This window comes from Bos mutus, chromosome 2, assembly GCF_027580195.1.
Source record: "Bos mutus isolate GX-2022 chromosome 2, NWIPB_WYAK_1.1, whole genome shotgun sequence".
In the NCBI taxonomy this organism is placed as follows: Eukaryota; Metazoa; Chordata; class Mammalia; order Artiodactyla; family Bovidae; genus Bos; species Bos mutus.
In genome coordinates this window covers 104,765,085-104,788,957 of record NC_091618.1, presented here as the reverse complement: position 1 = coordinate 104,788,957, position 23,873 = coordinate 104,765,085, and the positions used below count along the sequence as shown (strand labels likewise).

Genomic DNA, 23,873 nt, shown 5'->3' with positions numbered 1-23,873 from the left:
GGACCACTTTTTCTGATTCTGTATAACTTTTTTCTCCTATCCAAAGACCAAAAGATACTATCTTCATATGAAAACCAAACTATCCTGTATTATAACTATACAAGCAATATGTTAGATGCTATTATTATCCACAGAATGAACTGAACATGTATTAAGTTGATCATAGTTTATGGAGGGGGGGGAATCACATTTCTTATACTCCTTACAGATTTTTGTATAAATTTCATCCCTAAGAAAATACACTGGGCATCTATTGTGACAACTTCAAATTTGGTTCTAAATTATTGTAAGCTGCTAAGTGTCCAAAACACACTCCAGGTAAAGATTCGACTATCATAAAATATTTATTGCCCGCAAGTGATTTCCACTTTACAGACAGCACAGGTTGCTGATGTGGCTGAAATGGATGCTTGATATCTGCTACTCAGACATCCTGCTTGCTCAAGTGCTCCTTAGAATCCTCATCAGCTGCTCTGATGAAGTGAACAAAAGCAGAACAGGGACATTTTCTGATTCTAATGTGTATTTTCAATTGTTATCAACATCTAGAATCTGGTAACCCCCACCTTAGTTCTTAACATTTATTCTTGACATAGCAGCATCCTCAATAATGAAGCCAGAATTGTTATTGCTATTAGTAGCCACAATAAGATGCCTAGCCCTTCCTGTGGGAATAGCACTGATTAAGAGCCTTACCTAACAGTAGAGAAAATTGGTAACTCTGATTTAGTGCTTATTGTGTACAACTGTGGCTAAAATCACTTTATATATGTTAATTCACCTAATCTTCAAAACTCTGTAAGTTAGAAACCATAATTAGGCTCATTTTACAGATGAGGAAACTAAGGCAAAGAAAGGTTGTTGTTGCAAACACAGTAAATAAGAAAGAAGCTTGGTGGCTCAGATGGTAAAAAATCTGCCTGAAATACAAGAGACCCAGGTTTGATTCCTGGGTCAGGAAGATCCCCTGGAGAAGGGAATGGCTACCCACTCCAGTATTCTTGTCTGAAGTGGACAGAACAGCCTGGTGGGCTACAGTCCACGGGCTATGTCCACGTGGCTACAGCTACAAGAGTTGGACACGACTGAGTGACTAACACTACTAAGAAAGAGGCTAAGCTGGTTTTGTAACCAAGGAATCTGGCTCTAATGACCCTGCTTCCGAACCCCCTACATCACAAATCTCATTGTCAGTATCTCTTTTAAATAATATATTACTAATCCTCAACAATCCTGTGGTGTAATTCTTAATATTACCTCTACTTTGCTATTAATAAAATGAGGTTTATAAAATGAAATTTAGAGATGTCACACAGCTATAAGTAACAGAGATACCTTTATCTAGCACTGTACTCCTTCTTTGTTCTGTGATTTGCAACAGAGCCCAGATAAATTTAAAGGTCAAAAAGTTGACACTAGTCAAAAAGTTCGCACATTACACTCTGAAGATGGCTGCCTTTGGCAGCGGTGAATGAAAACAATAAGATGTCTTACCAATACATGCTGCTGCTGCTGCTGCTGCTAAGTCATTTCAGTCGTGTCTGACTCTGTGCGACCCCATAGACGGCAGCCCACCAGGCTCCCCCGTCCCTGGGATTCTCCAGGCAAGAACACTGGAGTGGGTTGCCATTTCCTTCTCCAATGCAGGAAAGTGATAAGTGAAAGTGAAGTCACTCAGTCCTGTCCGACTCTTAGCGACCCCATGGACTGCAGCCCACCAGACTTCTCCATCCATGGGATTTTCCAGGCAAGAGTACTGGAGTGGGGTGCCATTGCCTTCTCCGCCCGCCGTGAATTTTACCTGCAACTCTTGTGGAAAGATTTTATTAAATTAAAAGAACTTTGAGATAAGAACTGGATAGTTATAAATTACTGTCATTTTCATATCAATTTCTGGTCTCTCAGACATAGTTCTATGTAAACAGTCTCATATGTGCTTTGGCTTTTTCTGCAAATGCCTCCTAGTAGGAATGACTCACTTTGCTCCTTTTTGGGAAGTGTCTAATTCTTTTACCATTATCAATGTATTAACAAGAAAAAATTTTCGCTGGCTAGGTTTAAAGAAATAATCCTATTAACAGCATAAATTCTGTGTTGCATTTTTTAAAAGACTATGAGTTTTAGCACAATTCTGGTCTTTCCTTAAACCCCATTCACATTTCTAATTGCCTCCCAGATAATACTACTGACACTCCTCCTGACCGAGTACATTTATTACTTTTACGCTTCAATCATGCATTTCTTCCTGAATGTCCTGTTTACTCTGGTAGTACTGTCTTTATGAAGCTAAGCTAAAGGTCCTGTCTTCAGCCTCTCCCTCTTTTACACCTCACAGTCAATCAGCAAATTCTACTCCAGATTACCAACTGAAAAATGAATTGGAGGTCTGAACCCTTCTTTTCAACACCATATCAACACCACAGTGACTAGCTGGACCAAGCAATGGCTTCCTAGAAAGATCCACATGGCTCTTTTTTTTTTCTAAAAGCATTCCCGTGAGAGATTATACCAGCTCATCACTGCTAAGATTATGAGCATGAAAGTGAAGGCAGATTAGGGTTCTCGTGTATAATATTAATAATGACTAATCATTGCCTTAATTCATTTAATCATCACAACCACCACTGAGGCATCCACTGTTAGGATCTCGATTTTGTAGATGAAGAAATTGAGACACGGAATAATTCCTTAGCTGTTAATTTATTATATATTGGGTTGGCCAAAAAGTTCAATCAGAAAGTTCATTCGATTTTTCTGTATAGATATAACATATGTTCATTATATTAAATGTCAAAAACGACTTTTATTTTCCTAGAAATAACAATAATTAAACCTAAGGATAAATTCCCAATTATTAATACATACCCCATAAGTAATCATGCTATCAATCAGACCAGCACTCAGGTATTTTCCCAGTAGAGTGAGTACTTGATTAAAGATGATATATCCATTAGTAAAGTTACTATGATTTATCTTTCCAGCGTGAATAACATATTGTGTTATATTGCTTTAATCATCTTGAAATTTCTGAATCATAGGATTCCAGGCAAGAAAGCAAACTTAGAAATCACCTGATTCAAAACCCTCATTTTATTAAAATAAATGGTGTCTGGAATATTTAAATGAAATTCCTATGGTACCCATGGTATCTATATTCCACAGTGCAGTTCAGTGATGTACCATCAGAATTTACTCATCCGTTCTCCAGGAATGAGCACTAAGGTTATCTCCAGTTTCTCTCTGCCATAAACAAAACCATAATTACTGAGATGCCTTTACATGTCTGGTGAGTACTGTGAATTTCCTGTGCCTAGTCGCTCAGTCATGTTTGACTCTTTGCAATCCCGTGGACTGTGGCCCACCAGGCTCCTCTGTCCATGGGGATTCTCCAGGCAAGAATACTTGAGTGGGTTGCCATGCCCTCCTCTGAATTTCCAAATCATGTAAAAAGCTATAGACAAATAAACTGCAAAAACCTACTATAAAAGTAGAAAAATGTCAAAAGTAAAAAGCAAGGGGTGAGTTACAAACACCCCTTATATAAAAGTGTAAGGACTCTCATTCCTGACTGATGATGCATATGAACTGCTCTTCATTTCTCAGACACTGGATGGTCTTCACTCCATTCCTACTATAAAATTACCCATCGCAGCTGAAGAATCCTGCCATCTCCAGTATCCCCCGTTTCCCATCTTTGCCAAGAGCCTTCTGCCATCACTTTCATGGACGCTTTGTACCTGTCCCTCACCACCACCTGAGCCCTTTTTAGAAGCTGTGTATCTGACAATAAACAGAACTGTTCTGGGCTGAAAGGAAGGAGATATGCACTCAGGAATCTGAAACTTCAGGTGCCTGCTCTCGGAAATACTGAGTTAGACCACAGGCTGTTTAAACCCTATGATAGTATTAATGGAAAACCCTCCATTATATGATGTATTAAAGAGGCTTTTGTGGTCTAACAGGGAAACCCAACCACAATGCAAATTATTGCTGCTATGTTCTGACCTCTGTAGCAAATACAGATTTTACTTTGTAAGCCACGAAGGAGTATTAGTTCATTATGCTCTCTAGCAGAGCTGGGGAGAAGTGGGGGAAGGCAGTCAAGAATGCCCAGCTTCCCTATGCAGAGACTTTGAATCAATTCTGTTCTCAGTGCCATGCATTACCCCCTGTTTTAGGAGAACATGGTGCCTCCAGGTCCAGAACCTTTTCAGAGCCCACTAGAAAAAGTTGACTTACTTCTGCAAGCACCTGGGTTTCTGCTGCTGCGTTTGCTCTGTGGAGAAAGTGATCATTCCAGTGCACTTTTTTTTTTTTTTAACTCAAGAATTTTTTAAAACCTTCTTCCTTCTTGTCCCTTTGTGCATTCTCTGTGTATTCTTTAGATTTCTTTCTGGTTAAATTTCAATAAGGAGTATAAATAAATGTGTTGTTCAAATATATTAAAATGAAAGTTTAGAGGGAATTTGTATGTTATAGCTAATGACCTTTTTGTTACTGATTAGTAGGACTTCTTTTTACATTAAGGAAGTTTACTATTTTGTCACATGTGGTATGACTGTTTTGCCGACTTGGGCTTTGTCTTTTGAGCTTTTTTTGTCATGTAAAAAGGTTTTCATATTGATTTAGTCAAATATATCAGCCTTTTTTTCCCCTTTTTGGCTTTTCTTATGCTTATAAAGACCATTTGCTTTAAGATTATTAAACATTTTCTCATGCTTTTTTTTTCTCAAATTTTTTGAGTTTTATTTATTCACTTTTATGTTTTAATTTTTGATCAATCTAGAACTTATTTTGGTGTAAGGTGTGAGGTAAGGCTCCAATTCTATTGTCCTCAAAATGATTTTGACATTTTAAAACATTTCAAAATGTCCCCCTTGTTTCTTTCACCTCTTATTTAAAATACTACCATTTTCCATATGCTAAAACTTGGTATGCCAGTATGCCTTGGGTCCAGTTTAGATTTGTTTCACTCATTTCTTTGTTTATTTATATGATAGCATTAATTATTGAAGATCCTATAGTTAGCTTTAATATTATGTGGAATTTGTCCTTTCTGATTGCTCTTCTTAAAACAATAATATTTTAGATTATTCTTATACTGTATTTTCTTTATAATATTTTAAGTTTTGTGCAGTTTCAAAAGATACATATAAACTTTAAAAAATTAATATGAAAAATATATTAGTCAGAACCTAAAATAATTATATTATCATTTATAGTAGTTTTCATTTTATTCATTTTATTCTGATTTTTTTAGGTCAACATTAACAAATATGTAAAGAATGACTTCTACTTTTCTAATTGTTTTAGCTCATTTCTTTTTACAGAAAGTGTTAAATAATAATGTTGGTTCAAAAAATAATGTTAGTAGCTGGCATTTTTTTTTCACTTCTGGTTTTAATAGAAACACTTCTAAATTTTTCCATTAAAAATCAAGCAAGCTTTTGCACTGAAATGTATCATTTCAGTGTATGGAGGTGATCCTATGGTTTTAATCTTTTAACTGCTTATACTGAAGTTAAAAAATTATCTTTAGCCATTTTTAAGGGAAATAATGTCATGTCACTTGGTTCATTAAACAATCACAGGACTTCCAAGGTCTTCTTCAGAACCATCAACTCCTTCCTGCATTATTCCTTTCGTTCTCAGTCTCAACGGCCACTGGAATGTGGAAGGTGTGACTGACAACCAAACCCCGCCCTGAAGCGTCTAGCACAGACAGTTTCATATATTTTGTGGATAGTAAGGTACCTGCTGCTGCTGCTGCTGCTAAGTCGCTTCAGTCGTGTCTGACTCTGTGCGACCCCATAGACGGCAGCCCACCAGGCTCCCCTGTCCCTGGGATTCTCCAGGCAAGAACACTGGAGTGGGTTGCCATTTCCTTCTCCAATGTATGAAAGTGAAAAATGAAAGTGAAGTCGCTCAGTTGTGTCTGACTCTTAGTGACCCCATGGACTGCAGCATACCAGGCTCCTCCATTCATGGGATTTTCCAGGCAAGAGTACTGGAGTGGAGTGCCATTGCCTTCTCCGTTAGAAGCATTCAGTTCAGTTCAGTTCAGTCACTCAGTTGTTTCCGACTCTTTGCGACCCCATGCATCGCAGGACGCCAGGCCTCACTGTCCATCACCAACTCCCGGAGTTCACTCAGACTCACGTCCATCGAGTCAGTGATGCCATCCAGCCACCTCATCCTCTGTCGTCCCCTTATTCTCCTGCCCCCAATCCCTCCCAGCATCAGAGTCTTTTCCAATGAGTCAGCTCTTCGCAACAGGTGGCCAAAGTACTGGAGTTTCAGCTTCAGCATCATTCCCTCCAAAGAAATCCCAGGGCTGATCTCCTTAGTAAGGTACCTAGAGTCATGTAAATTTGTATTAAAAATTCAGTTTTTGGTAAAGAGGTTCTGTTACACTTAGGATACCTTAGTAAGAATGCCTTTTGTGTTGAGCATAAGAGACTAAAACACTGTATTGAAAGGTCGAGTCTGAAGTTGCTGAGGTGGGAAACGCACTGGACCTGAAAACAGAAATTCCAGTTATGTTCTTGCCCCTTGCTACCTTTTCTTGGACTAATATTTGACTACTCTGAGACACAGCTCATGAGTGGAAAAGATCATTTTAAGTTTTACAGCACCTTACCAATATAACTGAGGAGCCCAGTGGGCTACAGTCCATGGAGCTTCAGAGAGCTGGACATGACTGAGCATGCACGCATGCACCAATATTAGGCATCATCTTCCAATTTTAAGAATATTTCAAATCTTTAACTTCAAAATTGAGTTTAAACCATATTTAGTTTTTCACAATAATACAATAAAATGAGTTTTTATTGTACACAAAATGACAGGTGCATAAAAAGGGGGGTTCACTAGTGTCCAGCTTCTCTAGCAATCCACAGAGCCACCCCAATATGATGGGGTAGTTATATGCAAGTAGTGCCTCTCAGCTCTGAAGCCACAACTTGCTGTCTTTCCAGAATCTCCTGGCTCTAGCCATTATATTTCTTTTCCTTTTAAAGCATGAGCTTCCTTACTTCCCAGTCATGAGAAATTTCCTGCCACTTCCCTTTAAATTGAGCTTCCCTGGTGGCTAAGATGGTAAAGAATCTGCCTCCAATGCAAGAGACCTGGGTTCGATCCCTGGGTCAGGAAGATCCCCTAGAGAAGGAAATGGTAGTATTCTTGCCTGGAGAATTCCATGGACAGAGGAGCCTAGCAGGATACAGTCCATGGGGTCGTAAAGAGTCAGACAAGACTGAGGGACTGACAGTTTCACTTTCCCTTTAAATGCCCCCATCTCAGGACCTGGTTGGGAAGATAAGTCTTCAGAAGCAGCTGCAGAAACTTAAAGAAGTTGTGAATGCTTCCAAGGCAAATGAGTCCAGAATGTAGAAGGCCTGTGTGTTCTCTAATAATAACCTTCCCCATCTTCCCAGTCTTCTGTAGCAGTGAACACTAGAGAGAAATTAATAGCTCAATAAATTATGCAGCCACTAGTCAAGTCTAACATTCAAGTCATTTATTTTTCTGTTCAACACTAACAATAAGGGGATAGTGGCTCCGTCTGCCTTAAAGTCTCAGTTCTGGTTTTGGTGTCACCTTTACACCATGGCCCTGAGGCCATCCAGTGGATGCATAAATTATCCTCTCTCCTATCCATCAAGCTATATATAATCCTTATAAGAAGTGAAGATAATCATTCAAGTCATTTCTTGAGTTTTGTGGTTCAGATTAAGAATGAATTTCTGGTAATGGAGGGAAAAGGTTAAGATACAGTTTTGAAGTCCAATCACTTGGGTTCTAACTTCATCTCTTTCTATCTGTACATCTTTTTAAAAAAAAAAAAAAAAGCAGAGGTGTGGGAGAAACTCAACTTCTTTATCAGTGAAAAGGCAAACGTAATACTACATACTTCTTGAGATTTATAGGTATAAGACAATCAGAACAGAACCTAGCATATAGTAAATGTTCAACATTTAATAAAATGCTGGCTTCCCCGGAGGAGGGCATGGCAACCCACTCTAGTATTCTTGCCTGCAGAATCCCCGTGGACAGAGGAGTCTAGCAGGCTATAGTCCATGGGGTCGCAAAGAGTCAGACATGACTAAGCGACTAAGCCAGGCTATTAAAGAAAATCAAAGCAAATAGTGCTTCTTCCTCCTGAAAAAGACATGTCTTCTTTAACCTTTCATATATTTAAGTAAAACAACATTTATGTAAATATCAGAAAGATATATCATCACTCTGAATGAGAGGTATTGTATTCTAAATCATAAATCCAATAGTTTAGGTAAAAAAAAACTTCATTGTTATGAAACTATGTGGTCTGATAAAATGTTTTTGCAGGTAATATTTTCTTCTTTGTTTATTTATCCAACATATACTGACTAAAGATATTCAACCAGGTATTATTAGAGACATTGAAATAAGAATGTTTCATTTCAGTCCATAAAGAGTTAATGTGGCCTGGATTATGGTCAGTGCCTGCAATACACATAACCAGGATACTGCAAAACTTGGAAATGAAGTATGATTATTAATCATTGATGTTAAACACAGATCTATGAAGGATATGACTTTTGAATTAAATCTCGAATCATCAGTGGTCTATGTCTGGGCTGAAAAGGGCTCCATGGGTAAAATATCTAACTGGAGAGCCTTATGGATGTTTGGTAAGAAAAGCAATTAATTAATGAGACTGGGAAGGTAAAATGAGCACACTACTATGTAGAAAATGAAGGCTGCCAAGGGCTGTCTAAAGCTTTGTTTGGCACTGAAAAAGAGATATTACGTCTCATGCCTTTAGTCAATAGTTTATTTCCTGGTGAACTGACTGATTTTTGTTTCTTCTTCAGGTTTCTTTGGTTAGTTTGGTAGCCAATGCTCTTGGCTACTCAGAACTTGGTGCCATCAAATCCCTACGAACATTAAGAGCTTTAAGACCACTGAGAGCTTTATCCCGGTTTGAAGGCATGAGGGTAAGAAGAATAAAAGCTCTCACGATTCATATCAAAATTAAATGTAGGTAATGATTTAGATACAGAGGGGTGCCACACTCTTCTGACATTTCATAGAATTATACAATTTCAAAGCAGAAATCCTAAAGATCACTACGCCTAGCCTCCTAAAACTAAAACAGGCCCTCAAAAAAATTTTTTGTGGCAGTACTAAAACTTAGAATCCAGGTCTCCTGGTAACAGATCAAGGATGTTTCCACACAACTACAAACTCTGTGTTGCCATTTATTTCTTTTCACTGCTTATACATTTTATAATGACTGTTTACTACTGACATTCATCCTAGGAGGAGATATTCTTCCTTTGAATAGGTAGTTTGATTTCTTAAAAATAACTAGTAATGAAGGTTTTGTGTGCTCTACTTCTTCCATTAATATTGGTAATAAAAAAGTTGTTGTGCAAGAAAACAACACTAAATTGTAGCTTCTGACAAAATCTGCATCCTAAGCCACCAAAGTAGGGGTTAGGATAATTAACTAAGCATTGCCGGCAACCCCTGGGGTTTGTTTAACAGATCTCCCTTTTAAGTGAGCATTCTGAATGAGGTTCACTTTTTCCATTAACACTTGTATTTGACCCTCCATCTCTATCCCTTAGTGTACATTTTATGCTTCTAAACATAAAGTACACCATATTCACATCTACTTGCCACACCCCTCAAAATACTAGTTAGCACTAAGGCCAGCTTTGTTTAATCCAGCTTGCAAATGCACATGGATATTGAATTCCTTCTAGGCCATAGGGCTTTTATGTTAGGAGGTGGTTTGTTGAAGCACTTTTAAAAAACACTTCAGCTTTGACTTTGAGATTCACTCACCAGGAAGAATGAAACCACTCTCCAGATGCGCTGTAAGCAAGGAAATGCTTAGTGTTACACTATAATTTTACTTCATTGTTACTTGATAAATAAACACACAAGATGATATTTTTAAAAATCATTATGTAATTTCAAGTTTTTTCCATACCAATCTTTTAGTATTACTGATATTATTTAAGCCTTCTTCTGATTGCATGGCTTCATATCAATAATTCATTTTTGAGGGCAGACAGCAACTGAACAAAATTAAAAATTTCCAAATTTGCTCTAATCTGAAAACTATTCTACATTAACATTTTTAATTCTTATAATATGACAGAATTAATATTCTAGGTATAAAACATGGTAAAAGGTATCATGCATTTACTTGATGATAAGAAAATTTGTGGGAGGTCATATTACACCAATTTTAGAGCAAAAAACAGGTTTTGGTATAACATACATGACAATTTCCATAAGAAATAAGATTCAACTAGCATATGAAGTTTTTACAATTTTGGATTTCAAGTTTTGATATTAATTTAAAATTCTTTGGTGTTGATTTCTAAAATAATGTTTCAGTATTTAAAAATAATAGTTTCACTTATAAGTGCTTAACAAAATAGTCCCAATATTAATTAATTAGATAAAACAGATTAATTAGATAACATACAAACTGCTAGAGATTTGAAAATACATATTAATCTCTTCTGAATTCAATTAGAGGAAAGGTGATGGAACGTCTCCTTCATCAAATAGGTTGGCCTGGGTTGGTAAAGAGTGCCCTGAAGTAAACCTTTAAGAGATTTGGAACAATAATAATGGGAATACGTTCAGTACTTTTATGTCCAGAGATAAATTCCATCTTATTTCCCATCTTAATTCACTTTTTAAAAAATTGGGAATTATCAGTAGGGGGAAAAAATGACCTTGCAAATTCCTAATACTATTCTTCATCATCATCAAAAGTTAGCTTGATCTGGGGACACAGATTTAAGGCATTATCATTACTTTGTTTCTTTGTAGTGGGTTTGTTTAACCATGTTTTCACACCACCAATTATTCATTAATACCTTTGAAAATTAAAGTGAATTGCTGAATGATGATTACTTCTTCTGTCGGTATTTAATACATTTTTTTTCTTTTTTTCCCTAGCATACAAACATTTTCTGACTCCATCTTACTCTATCAGGTTTTTGTTTATTTCTTTTCATACTTTGGAATATTTTGCTTTCCTTAAATCCTTTAGCTTTTTAGTTGTGTCACTGTCTGTTTTCCCTTACTGAATATGTTCTAGAAAATATCGGAAGAAACAACTTGTCCACCCAGATTTTTATTTAACTCATTAAACACCCATTTTATGTTAACTATATAATAGAAGAAATGGTTACCATTTTAACAGCTTGTAAGCTGCCTCATTCTTGTCTCCTCTTCTAGGTCGTTGTGAATGCTCTTGTTGGAGCAATTCCCTCCATCATGAATGTGCTGCTGGTTTGTCTCATCTTCTGGCTGATCTTTAGCATTATGGGTGTGAATTTGTTTGCTGGCAAGTTCTACCACTGTGTAAACACGACAACGGGTAACATGTTTGATGTTAGTGAAGTTAACAATTTGAGTGACTGTCAGGCTCTTGGCAAGAAAGCTCGGTGGAAAAATGTGAAAGTAAATTTCGATAATGTTGGCGCTGGCTATCTTGCACTGCTTCAAGTGGTAAGTACCTACTGTATGAGTTTTGAAAAAGATTTCAAGTAAATCATTTCTCTGATGTTCTTTGAGTGATTAATATCTGACAGCACAAAAGTAGTTGATGATAACAGCTGTACTCTAACAGCTGTACTATTAGCTTGACTTGACTGCAAAGAAGATATTTTGCAGTGATTTTAATGTATGTCCCCCAGTGTTCAGTTGTTAGTATGTTTTAATATGATTTTATATTTCTGCTTCCTGTTTTTTCTTATTTTATTATTGTTATTGCGCTAGTAGCATTTTTAGTTTTCTGTACCAATAATTGCCAAAGAAGCAATTTTGTGTATTAAAGTAATAATATATATAGTAGTAATTAATTAAATGTATAGACTATTAGCCAGATAATTAATTGTATCAACATCTTCAGGGTATAGAGCTATTAGGTGTGGAAATGCAAATCTTTTGGTGTGGATTTTAAAATTTGTAATATTTAATTATTTTGACATAATTGATAATATATTAACTAATCAAGAAATTAACCAAAACAATTGAGTGCTTAAACACACCAGAGGTTTGAATGATAGAGCTTAGCTTCTGAAAGTGATTTGAGCCTGAGATTCATCCAGTTAAATGTTAGTGTAGAAAAAAATAGAATACTTTCCAAGACAAAACGAGTTCCAGTTTGAAATAAAATCCTATTCGATTTCAGTTTCATTGAAATTTCAACTCTTAGAGAATTCAAGGCTCTTTGTAGAGTATTTCAAAATATTATACAAAAATTATTTGTAATAGCTATCATATTTTCATATGGTAAAATGCATACTGTTGGATTAGGTTTTTATGCAGAATTCAAACATATGTTGTTTAACAGGCAACATTTAAAGGCTGGATGGACATTATGTATGCAGCTGTTGATTCACGAGATGTAAGTATCACTCAAATAACTATTTATAGTTACTAGATTTTTCCATAGTGAACATTTGTGATAATTTAACTGGAAGGCCCAGAATCAGAACATTTACAACTGCATGTAGAGATTCTCTTTTTAAGCCACTTCACTTCCATGTAAATGATACTTTGGTTCATATATGTCTGTTATACATCTAATAACAGGTCGATCAGGTCAGTCCAGTAAATGAGACTCTTAAGGTTGGGAAAACTGCTCAGGCAGGAAGGAACTAGTCTCCTCCATCCCTGAAGAGTATGATAAATCAGAGACTGTAAAGCGGCCTCCAAAAATATCATGATAAAAGTAAGCAAGTTTCAGGGAAACTCAATTTAGAAAATAGGAATAAAAATAGTTCCTCAGCACACATCTGTTTATTGCTGAATTTTCCTCTTAGAAGTAGATGTTCTGTTATTAAAGCCTTATCTCCAAGATAAGGAGTTATCTCGGGTTTTAACTCCAAACCCAAGTTGAAAAAACTGCAACAAAAAAAAAAATTATAGTAAGACAAACAGTAGGTTCAAAATGTTTGCCTTGTTTATACCACTGTTATTTACTCTAAAGAATATGTACAGGTAAGCCCCAATGGGAAAACAGATTTAAGAACAATCATAAAAATTACAAACTTTCAATATACTAGTAGTGTTTGTCACTCAGTCATGTCTGACTCTTTGCAACCCCACGGACTAGAGCCCACCAGACTCCTCATTCCTTGGAATTCTCCGGGCAAGAATAAGGGAGTGGGTAGCCATTCCCTTCTCCAGGAAATCTTCCTGACACAGAGATGGAACCTGGGTCTCCTGCATTGCAGGCAGATTATACTAGGTCATACTAATTTAAAAAAAGAACTGCTTTTGCAGAACAATATCTCAGGTCAAGGCAAAAAATAGCTCTATAGAAAGTAACAACACTCACCAAATTTTTAATTTAGCCCAAGTATTTATTGTGTTTTTAAATGTTATTTAATATTTTCAATATTATTTAGGTTAAACTTCAGCCTGTATATGAAGAAAATCTGTATATGTACTTATACTTTGTCATCTTTATCATCTTTGGGTCATTCTTCACTCTGAATCTATTCATTGGTGTCATCATAGATAACTTCAACCAACAGAAAAAGAAGATAAGTATTCCTCAGCTCTCACCTTTCCCCATTCTGAGATTCTGGTTTTCTTTTTTTACATCCCAATAACCAGGACCGACTTAGGTCATTTTTATATTCTTTTCCATTCACTATGTGGTCAGTTCAAACGCAGAGGATTCCAGCCTCTAACTGGTGGCTCCTCTCCAGGTTCATCCTCTGCAGATCTGCTATAGTGTCATTCTGACTTAGAAAAATGACCATATTGCCTTAAACCATCCAGTGGGCCTGAATGCTTTACCCTTGCTTACAGAGCCTTTCAGGAATTATCTCCACCCAGTCTTCCAGCTTCATCTTCGCCCACACACTTTCTATATTCACTTCCCTCCTCCTCAGTAACCACCCACCCACCATTAACACCATCACTTGCTACACACACAGCTACATGGATTTTCTGCCCTTTTCTGAACAAGGTATGCTCTTTTCCCTCTGTCACTTTACACAGGATATTTTTTTTCCTCCTAAAATGCTTTGTCTAGCAAACCCTTAATCATCCTCTAAGGTCTAGCTTAAGGGTGTTAGTCGCTCAGTTGTGTTCTATTCTTTGCAATGCTATGGACTGGAGTCCACCAGGCTCCTCTGTCCATGGGATCTCCCAGCCAAGAATGCTGGGGTGGGCAGCCATTCTCTTTTCCAGGGGAATCTTCCCAACCCAGGGAAGATTGGGTCTCCTGCATTGCAGGCAGATTCTTTAACATCTGAACCGCTCCCCTATATAAAGCCTGTTTCTGAATCCTGGAGTTTATTGCTATCTCTGCAGTGATGGGTTGTTTTATTTGTTTACATATAGATGCATATAGATACATATAGATGCATATAGATACATATAGATGTAGATCTACGTAATTCTGATACTGAATACATTGTCCTACAGCAAGTGCTCAAAAAGTGTTGAATAAAAAATAAAGCTGTCAACACTGAAATGGACTAAGATTTTTTTCTTTAATGAAAATATATTTGAGATCCCTGAGCCTCCTTCTAAACGTAATATTATCAAATTAGAATCCTGTACTAATCAGAGTTTTATGTGATTATGGGTTTTACATAGTGTTAAGGTACTCAGAATTTCAGATAAAATGAAAAAGCAGAATAAATCTATATGAAGTAGGGTAAAATCCATTTAACAATTGAAAAGAAGGATTAAAGGAAAGACTCAGAAGTATTTTTGTAAAAGTATTGCTGTAATACAGGCTGGGTTGTAACCAGTTTCCTACTATGTCTTTACTTTGGAGGTCAAGACATCTTTATGACAGAGGAACAGAAAAAATACTACAATGCAATGAAGAAACTTGGGTCTAAGAAACCTCAGAAACCCATACCTCGGCCTGCAGTAAGAATTACTCATCTCCTTGAACATTCCAAAGCCCTATTTCCATATGATGAAACTGGGCAGTGCTGGTTCAGAACATATTAGGTGATATCACCAATATATATACCATGATCTAGTCGTAAAGTACATATTGTATAACACAATTTGCAATTACTACACTCTAAGAATTACTAAGCTCTTAAAAATGAAGCAATGTTCTTTACTTGTCAGTTGAAAAGTTCCAAGTCAGAGTTTCCGCTAACTGCTCCCAAAGCAAGCTCATGCTCCCGCTGCCACCTACTGCTGCCAACGGCGCACCCGGTTTCTCCTTCTCTGATCTGTGATATGACCCCCCTCTTGTCCTTTTAAGTAGATGAACTTAAAACCTCCCCTTCAACACCCATGACCTCCCTCTGTGCCATTTGTTCTCTCCATTGTTATAACAGAAAACGATTTTTCACCTACTTAGAAAGGAAAGGGTGTCATCAAAATAGTTGGTTTCAGCACACAGACACACACACACACACACACACACACACACACAAATGATTTATCTAGAACGCATACCCCGTAGAGCTTCATTATAGTGAAAAGACATAAAGATGGTGTATTATGTCCACAGAGTTGTATTTTAAATTATCTGTCCTCTTAGATGGGTAAGGAACAAGGAAACTAAGACCCAAGGAAGGTATATATTGTACCCAAAGTCACAAAGCCTATAGTTGCTGAACTAGGACTTGACAAAATCTCATGAATCTTATAAATGACTTCACTTTGCATAATTTTTAAGAGGGTACAGTCTGGGCAGGGGTGGCGGGGCAGGGGCAGGAGGGAAGGGAGGGGAGGCAGAAAGTAGGACAGGATACACAAAAGGACATAAACCTACTTTACTGAATGTCATTTAAGTATTATTGTTAAAGAAGCAGAATTAAATAAAAAATGACTGATATTTTGAGTCATGGACAGACAGAAATAAGACATAATTCAAAATTCCTAAGTGTTGATAAATCAACTGGCATATTCATCCATCTAAAAGTCTATCTACATTAACCTACTTTGTAAATCTTCATTGTTAGTTGTTACATTTTTTGTAAAAATTACCAGTTATTAAAATCAAGCAAAGCCCATGCACATTATCAGCCAGTTGCCACCAATTTATGTCGTTCAGCTTTGTCTTCCCATAGAATCTAAATAAAACAATTATGCTTTGCTTTTGTCATATGACATTTTTCATTTCCTTCTCTTTTTTAAACAGATTTGTTTCAGGTAGTATGAGAAGGGTACACATCCCATGGGCCATATACAGAAGGACTTCATCTTCAATTTTGTGGCTCATTATTTATGAAATATGCCTATTAACCTTCTTGTTTTCTCTCTCTTTCTAGAACAAATTCCAAGGAATGGTCTTTGATTTTGTAACCAGACAAGTTTTTGATATCAGTATCATGATCCTTATCTGTCTCAATATGGTCACTATGATGGTAGAAACTGATGACCAGAGCAAATACATGACTCTAGTTTTGTCCCGAATCAACCTTGTGTTCATTATCCTGTTCACTGGAGAATTTGTGCTGAAATTGATCTCCCTCAGATACTACTACTTCACCATAGGTTGGAACATCTTTGATTTTGTGGTAGTGATTCTTTCCATCGTAGGTAAGAATGGTTTATTTACAGAGAAGTATAGAAGTATAGTTGTTGAAAAAATCCCCCACAGCCTACCACCTGTGTGACACGGAAATTAGATCTGAGAATCATCATGTGTACAGATCTAAAGTTCAACACTCTTGGTCATTTTCCACTAATTGAAAAATGACAGTATTCAAAAAGAAAGCAATATATTTGAAGATTTCAGAAACAGTCTTTGTTTGCTGTTGAAACATTTCATATATGAGGATAACTATTCATAGTAATTGGGAGTATGTAATCTTAAAATGCCATACGAGTATGTGAGATTATTTAATTTATAGGATTTTGCAAGAGTCCACATTGGTTTATGACATTATAGAATTATTAAATAAAACTCTATAATCTTTCATTGGTAACATTAGAAAGTGGATCCAAATAGTAAAGATTTATACTCATGACAAATTTGTTGTTTTCAATAACCTCGCAAAGAAAAAGCATCCATATAAGCCTAAAATACTCACTGTTAGCGGTTTTCTGTATTTTTCCATAGGTATGTTTCTGGCTGAGCTGATAGAGAAATATTTTGTGTCCCCTACCTTGTTCCGAGTGATCCGTCTTGCCAGGATTGGCCGAATCCTGCGTCTGATCAAAGGGGCCAAGGGGATCCGCACGCTGCTCTTTGCTTTGATGATGTCCCTTCCTGCGCTGTTTAACATCGGCCTCCTGCTCTTCCTGGTCATGTTCATCTATGCCATCTTTGGAATGTCCAATTTTGCCTATGTTAAAAAAGAAGCTGGAATTGACGACATGTTCAACTTTGAGACCTTTGGCAACAGCATGATCTGCCTGTTCCAGATTACCACCTCTGCTGGCTGGGACGGATTGCTAGCACCTATTCTCAACAGTGCACCACCAGACTGTGACCCTGACACAATTCACCCTGGCAGCTCAGTTAAGGGAGACTGTGGAAACCCGTCTGTTGGGATTTTCTTTTTCGTCAGTTACATCATCATATCATTTCTGGTTGTGGTGAACATGTACATTGCTGTCATCCTGGAGAACTTCAGTGTTGCTACTGAAGAAAGTGCAGAGCCCCTGAGTGAGGACGACTTTGAGATGTTCTACGAGGTTTGGGAGAAGTTTGATCCCGATGCCACCCAGTTCATAGAGTTCTCCAAGCTCTCTGATTTTGCAGCTGCCCTGGATCCTCCTCTTCTCATAGCAAAACCGAACAAAGTCCAGCTCATTGCCATGGACCTGCCCATGGTCAGTGGGGACAGGATCCACTGCCTTGACATTTTATTTGCCTTTACAAAGCGTGTTTTGGGTGAGAGTGGAGAGATGGATGCCCTTCGAATTCAGATGGAAGATCGGTTCATGGCGTCAAATCCCTCCAAAGTCTCCTATGAGCCCATTACAACCACTCTGAAACGCAAACAAGAGGAGGTGTCTGCTGCTATCATTCAGCGTAATTTCAGGTGTTATCTTTTAAAGCAAAGGTTAAAGAAGGTAGTAAATGAGTATAACAAAGAGGCGATCAAAGGGAGGATTGACTTACCTATAAAAGATGACATGATTATTGACAAATTAAATGGGAACTCCACCCCAGAAAAAACAGATGGAAGTTCCTCTACCACCTCTCCTCCTTCCTATGATAGTGTAACAAAGCCAGACAAAGAAAAATTTGAGAAGGACAAACCAGAAAAAGAAAGCAAAGGGAAAGAGGTCAGGGAAAATCAAAAGTAAAAAAAAGAAACAAAGAATTATCTTTGTGATCAATTGTTTACAGCCTAAGAAGGTAAAGTTAATGTGTCAACTGAACTCCCAGAGGAGGTCTATGCCAAACTGACTGTTTTAACAAACACTCATGGTCAGTGCCTATAACAAGACAGTGACCTCTCTGTCACTACAACTCTGTGAATCAGGGTATCAACACTGACAAGAGGTTACTGTTTTCTTTACCAGCTGACACTGCTGAGGAGAAATTCAATGGCTACCTAGACCATAGGGATAGTTGTGCAAAGTGATCCATTGTAACCACACCAAACACTTTTAGTACAGTACTTGCATCTATTCTATTTTTAACTTCCATATCTGCCATATTTTTACAAAATTTGTTCTAGTGGATTTCCCTGGTCGCTAATTCATAGTTTATTCATAATACGACGTCACTATTTTTGTAAATGAGCTTTAGGTTGAGAAAAAAAGAATATAAGAGCCCTGTGTTCCTATTTCACAAGTTTCTTGAAAATCAAACAAGAGCTTTGCCCAAGAGATGAAATTCTTGCTCAAAACCAGAAAAAAATTCTAACAACAATATCAGGTACTTCCATTTTCTAGATGGCTTTAATTTTGAAAGTGTTTTAGTCTACATTTGTTTATATCTACACAGTTATGTGCCTGTAAAGTCTCCTCTAATTTTTAAAGGATTATTTTTATGCAAAGTATTCTGTTTCAGCAAGTGCAAATTTTATTCTAAGTTCCAGAGCACTATATTTAATTTTGGTTAAATGTTTTCCCAAAAAAAGTAATCTAATAAATCTGTTCTAGAAAAGTATATCTAAAGCATCACTTTAGAATAGTTGTTCCACTTTCTGCTGCAGTATTGCTTTGCCATCTTCTGCTCTCAGCAAAGCTGACATTTTATGTCAATTAAACACACCCTCTGTTATGTAAATAGTTATTTTATCCTGTGGGGGCATATTTGCATATATATATATATATATATACACACACACACACATATATATATATATATCCTGATAAACAACCTCTATTAAATCAAATATGTACCACAGTATATGTGTCTTTTGCAAGCTTCCAACAGGGATGTATCCTGCACCATTCATTAAACATAAATAGTTTGAAGATTATCACTAATGCATGTTAATTGCCTATGCTGCTCTATTTTACACAATCCATTCTTCACAAGTCTTGGTTAGAAGTCACATGCTGGTAGTACAGTGATTTCAACCTGCTCTATGTCTAGTATGTCAAGCAGAATAGCTTACAGTTATTTAAAAGCACTTTTCCTTTTCCATTTTTAATTCAATTTGAGTGTCATATGGTGTCTCTCTAGATTCAAGGAAACACACTGCATACTGCCTACTGTCAAAACATATACTTCGTATTTTGCTAAAAATATGTCCAAAACTTGTTTAAATATAAATAATGTAAAAATATGATCAATTTTATTTGCTGCATTTTATACATAAGATAATTATTTTCAAGTTGATGACATGGCAATTTATTTTACTTTATGCTTTTGCTTTTTATTTTTAATCACAACTCCAAACTTTTGAATCCATTAGACTTTTCAATGGATAATTTCCTAAAATAAAAGTTAGACAAGGGTTTTGTGAATTTCTTTGTTATAATATTTTTTCTATCATTCCAGTAGGATATACATTGGTCAAAAATTCAAACCTAGGTCATTTTCTACCAACTATGGTTGCCTCAATATAACCCTTTATTCATGGAAGGTTTTTTTTTTAACTCAACTTTTGTAGTATTTGCTTATGCAGACTAGTCTTATTTTTTTAATTCCTGCTGCACTAAAGCTATCAGAGATATAACTTGGGCTCTGTCCCTTTTAGCCATGAACATAGTGGCAAAGTTGTGCAATTACTTAACATGATATAAATTTTTGTTTTTGCACAAACCAAAAGAGTAATGTTAATTCCTTTTACACAACTATTTACTTGTAGTGTATTGATGAACTGCATGCAGGGAATTGCTATTATTAAAAAGAATGGTGAGCTATGTCATTATTGAGCCAAATGAATAAATATTTCATTTTTTATTGTATTTAATTTCTTGGCTTCTGTTTTTATTGTTGGAAGTTTAAAATATATATAATTAATGAAACCTGTACTTGATCTGACATTTGTATACATAAAAGTTCACATGAATTTTGTTACAACATACTGAACGATTTACCAAGAAATACTATAAAGTCAATTAAAAGCAGTTTTTATGAACTTTTCTGTGTGCAAAAGATCAAGCCCACGTATTCCAACTTGCAAGTTTAACAACAGTAATAGTAGCCATTTACAACAGTTATCAATTTCAATTAATTCTCTTGGTTGTAAACATTTTAATCTCAACTCCTCACTATGTAATCTCCAAATTTCTTGGTAGTAAATAAATGTTGTAGTACATAGTTTGTTACTTAAATTCATTTTATGAATTTCTATTTACACATAAAATATTAATGATGTAGTGACTGAGAAATTAATCTTTTTTTTTCCAGGGTCCCCTTGGATTTATGTCAGGCCAAAACAAAATATTTATTCTCAATGGAAAACTCCATTTATAATGCTTCTATTTTTGATGAATTGGATCTAAACATGCATTTTACAGTTTCACCAATGCAGATGGCATAAGGTGACTTGGTTGGAATTCACTGGCTTCTTTCTGTTCAAGTCAATTTTCAGATTTTGCCAACACCACAGAGAAGTCAAGTATTACTATGCAAAGTCCTTAACCTTTTTATGTACCCAATTATATAATTATTGGCCAAATATATCTATTGATATGTATTATATCTAAATGATCTTATGGTCCGAAGAGTCTTCAGCTGTTAAAAAATATATGTATTTTAAAAAATATACCTAGCTAAATGATATTCTGAAAACATTCAGAATTTAGGGTTGCTAATGTAATCTGATAGATTTCTGAAATAACTACTTTCACAAGAAAAATCCTCTTAATATTAAACTTCATGATATAATTTTGTTAAAAATAGAATTAATCAAGTTGGACACAGAAATAACAATACCAAGAAATTAAAGAAATTTAAATTCACCAATAAGTGATACTAAAGCACAAATACATGATTCTAAATCACCAGTAAGTGATCCTTTAGTAGTGAAAAACTATTTTTGTGGAGAGAAAAATGAGTATTCTGCATTCTGCATTTCAAATACTGTAGTTGAAAGATAATGGTTATATAAACTTATGCATTTTACTAATTTTCAAACAACTAGAATACAATATCAAAAATCATTCTTGTAAATTTCAAACTACTAGTAGTAATCATAAAGAATGTCCTTGCTGACCATTTTTTGTGGACATGGAAAATGTAAAACAAAAAAATGGATCAAAAGTTCTGACACTTGACTTTTAGTATCAGTTCTGGTACAAAACTAGCAGTGTAATCTAGGAAAATCAATTCTGGCCCCTCAGATTACCCCTCTATTTCAATGGGGGTGCTGGATTAGGGATGTTGTCTCTAGTGATACTTTAATTCTACAGTTTTATGTTCAAAATCAAATTGCCTACTCAAAATGAGTAATTTCCTTTATATGAGTAATATTTAATGAAAAATGCATATTGTCAATACACCATGTAAATGATTACTCAGACAACTTTAAACAGAAACACGAGGGACTTCCCTGGTGGTCCAGTGGTTAAGACTTCATCTTCCAATGCAGAGGCAAGGGTGTGATCCCTGGGCAAGATCCAGTGTCGTGGGGTGTGGCCAAAAATGTTTTAAAAATAAATAAAAACACAACATTTCACCTTGACTGTAGCCCCATTAATGAAGAAGCCTCCTTGGCCTCAAAGATTTTATATGACAAAGGTGAAGAATGTTTTAAATAGTTGAAAGGATGGTTATTATTTCTTTCCTATAGTGTTACATATTTCTAAAAGAGAACATCTGATATAAAACAGAAGAGATTAAAACAACAGTATCATTAGTTATACATAAAATTGTCTTGAACTACAAGTAATGACAACTACTTCTTTGTCATTAATATTTGCCACAAAACTTCAAGAAGTTGGGCTTATGTCTTATATTCCCTAGAGCACTAATTTTTATGGCAAAAGAATAAAAGATGCACATCATTCTCTTATAACAGCACCTAAAATGATTTATTCTTTCACAGAGAAGCCATTTATGATTTGATGCATCCAACTTTTATTGTAACTGACTTCTTATCATGCATCCTTCCATCTGCAATATTTCTTCTCTCTGCTTCTCTGCAGTCTTTCTGCCAGCTGACACACTGAAATACATATCTGAAATCTTCTAAAACTGACAGCACCCCATTAGTCAGAGAATCCATTTCCATATCTTATTACAGAGTCAAAAAAAATCTCTGCATAAAGTGCCCCTTGCATATCCCATGACTATCATCTATCATTGGCCAACACTCCCCAACTCATGCCTCCTCCCCACAGAATCCATAATCTCCAATTACACAACTTTTTGATATCTCTCCTGTCTTGGCACATCCTACAGTCTTTGCCTGAAATGTCTTTCTATTTTTTCCCCCTGAAAAATTATTACTTCAGTTCAGTTCAGTTCAGTTACTCAGTCATGTCTGACTCTTTGTGATCCCATAGACTGCAGCACACCAGGCCTCCCTGTCCATTACCAACTCTTGGAGCTTGCTCACACTCAGGTCCATTGAGTCTGTGATGCCGTCCAACCATCTCATTCTCTGTTGTCCCTTCTCCTCCTGCATTCAGTCTTTCCCAGCAGCAGGGTCTTTTCCTATGGGTCAGTTCTTCACGTCAATTGGTCAAAGTATTGGAACTTCAGCTTCAGCCTTAGTCCTTCCAATGAATATTCAGGGTTGATTTCCTTTAGGATTGACTGGTTGGATCTCCTGGCAGTCCAAGGGACTCTCAAGAGTCTTCTCCAACACCACAGTTCAAAAGCATCAATTCTTCATTGCTCAGCTTTCTTTATAGTCCAACTCTTACATCCATACATGACTACTATAAAAACCATAACTTTGACTAGATGGACCTTAGTCTGTACAGTAATGTCTCTGCTTTTTAATATGCTGTCTAGATTGGTCATAATTTTTCTTCCAAGGAGCAAGAATCTTTTAAATTCATAGCTGCAGTCACCATCTGCAGTGATTCTGGAGCTCAAGAAAATAAAGTCTGTCACTGTTTCCATTGTTTCCCCATCTATTTGCCATGAAAGGATGGGACTGGATGCCATGATCATCATTTTTTGAATGTTGTTTTTTTAATAAATTTATTTATTTTAATTGGAGCTTAATTACTTTACAATATTGTATTGGTTTTGCCATACATCAACATGAATCCTCCACGGGTGTACACGTGTTCCCCATCCTGAACCCCCTTTCCTCCTCCCGCCCTGTACCATCCCTCTGGGTCATCCCAGTGCACCAGCCCCAAGCATCCAGTATCATGCATCGAACCTGGACTGGCAATTTGTTTCATATATGATATTATACATGTTTCAATGCCATTCTCCCAAATCATCCCACCCTCTCCCTCTCCCACAGAGTCCAAAAGACTGTTCTATTTTGCTGTCTCACATACAGGGTTATTGTTACCATCTTTCTAAATTCCATATATATGCG

At 36.3% G+C, this 23,873-nt stretch overlaps 1 protein-coding gene across 10 annotated transcripts in view; it reads left to right on the top strand.

Annotated features, from left to right (window-relative positions):
* Positions 1-20,336, top strand: part of SCN3A (sodium voltage-gated channel alpha subunit 3) — a 121,149-nt gene extending 100,813 nt beyond the window's left edge. For 9 of the 10 annotated variants that reach the window (XM_070357803.1, XM_014478348.2, XM_070357819.1 and 6 more), the window contains 7 exons: positions 8,856-8,978; positions 11,251-11,523; positions 12,371-12,424; positions 13,431-13,568; positions 14,812-14,916; positions 16,281-16,551; positions 17,075-20,336. In XM_070357803.1, coding sequence (XP_070213904.1) covers positions 8,856-8,978; positions 11,251-11,523; positions 12,371-12,424; positions 13,431-13,568; positions 14,812-14,916; positions 16,281-16,551; positions 17,075-18,270 — 2,160 coding nt within the window. In that variant the 3' untranslated portion in view covers positions 18,271-20,336. The remainder of the gene's footprint in view (positions 1-8,855; positions 8,979-11,250; positions 11,524-12,370; positions 12,425-13,430; positions 13,569-14,811; positions 14,917-16,280; positions 16,552-17,074) is intronic. The other variant, XM_070357810.1, reaches the window with a different exon arrangement.
* The last annotated feature ends 3,537 nt before the right edge of the window (positions 20,337-23,873 follow it).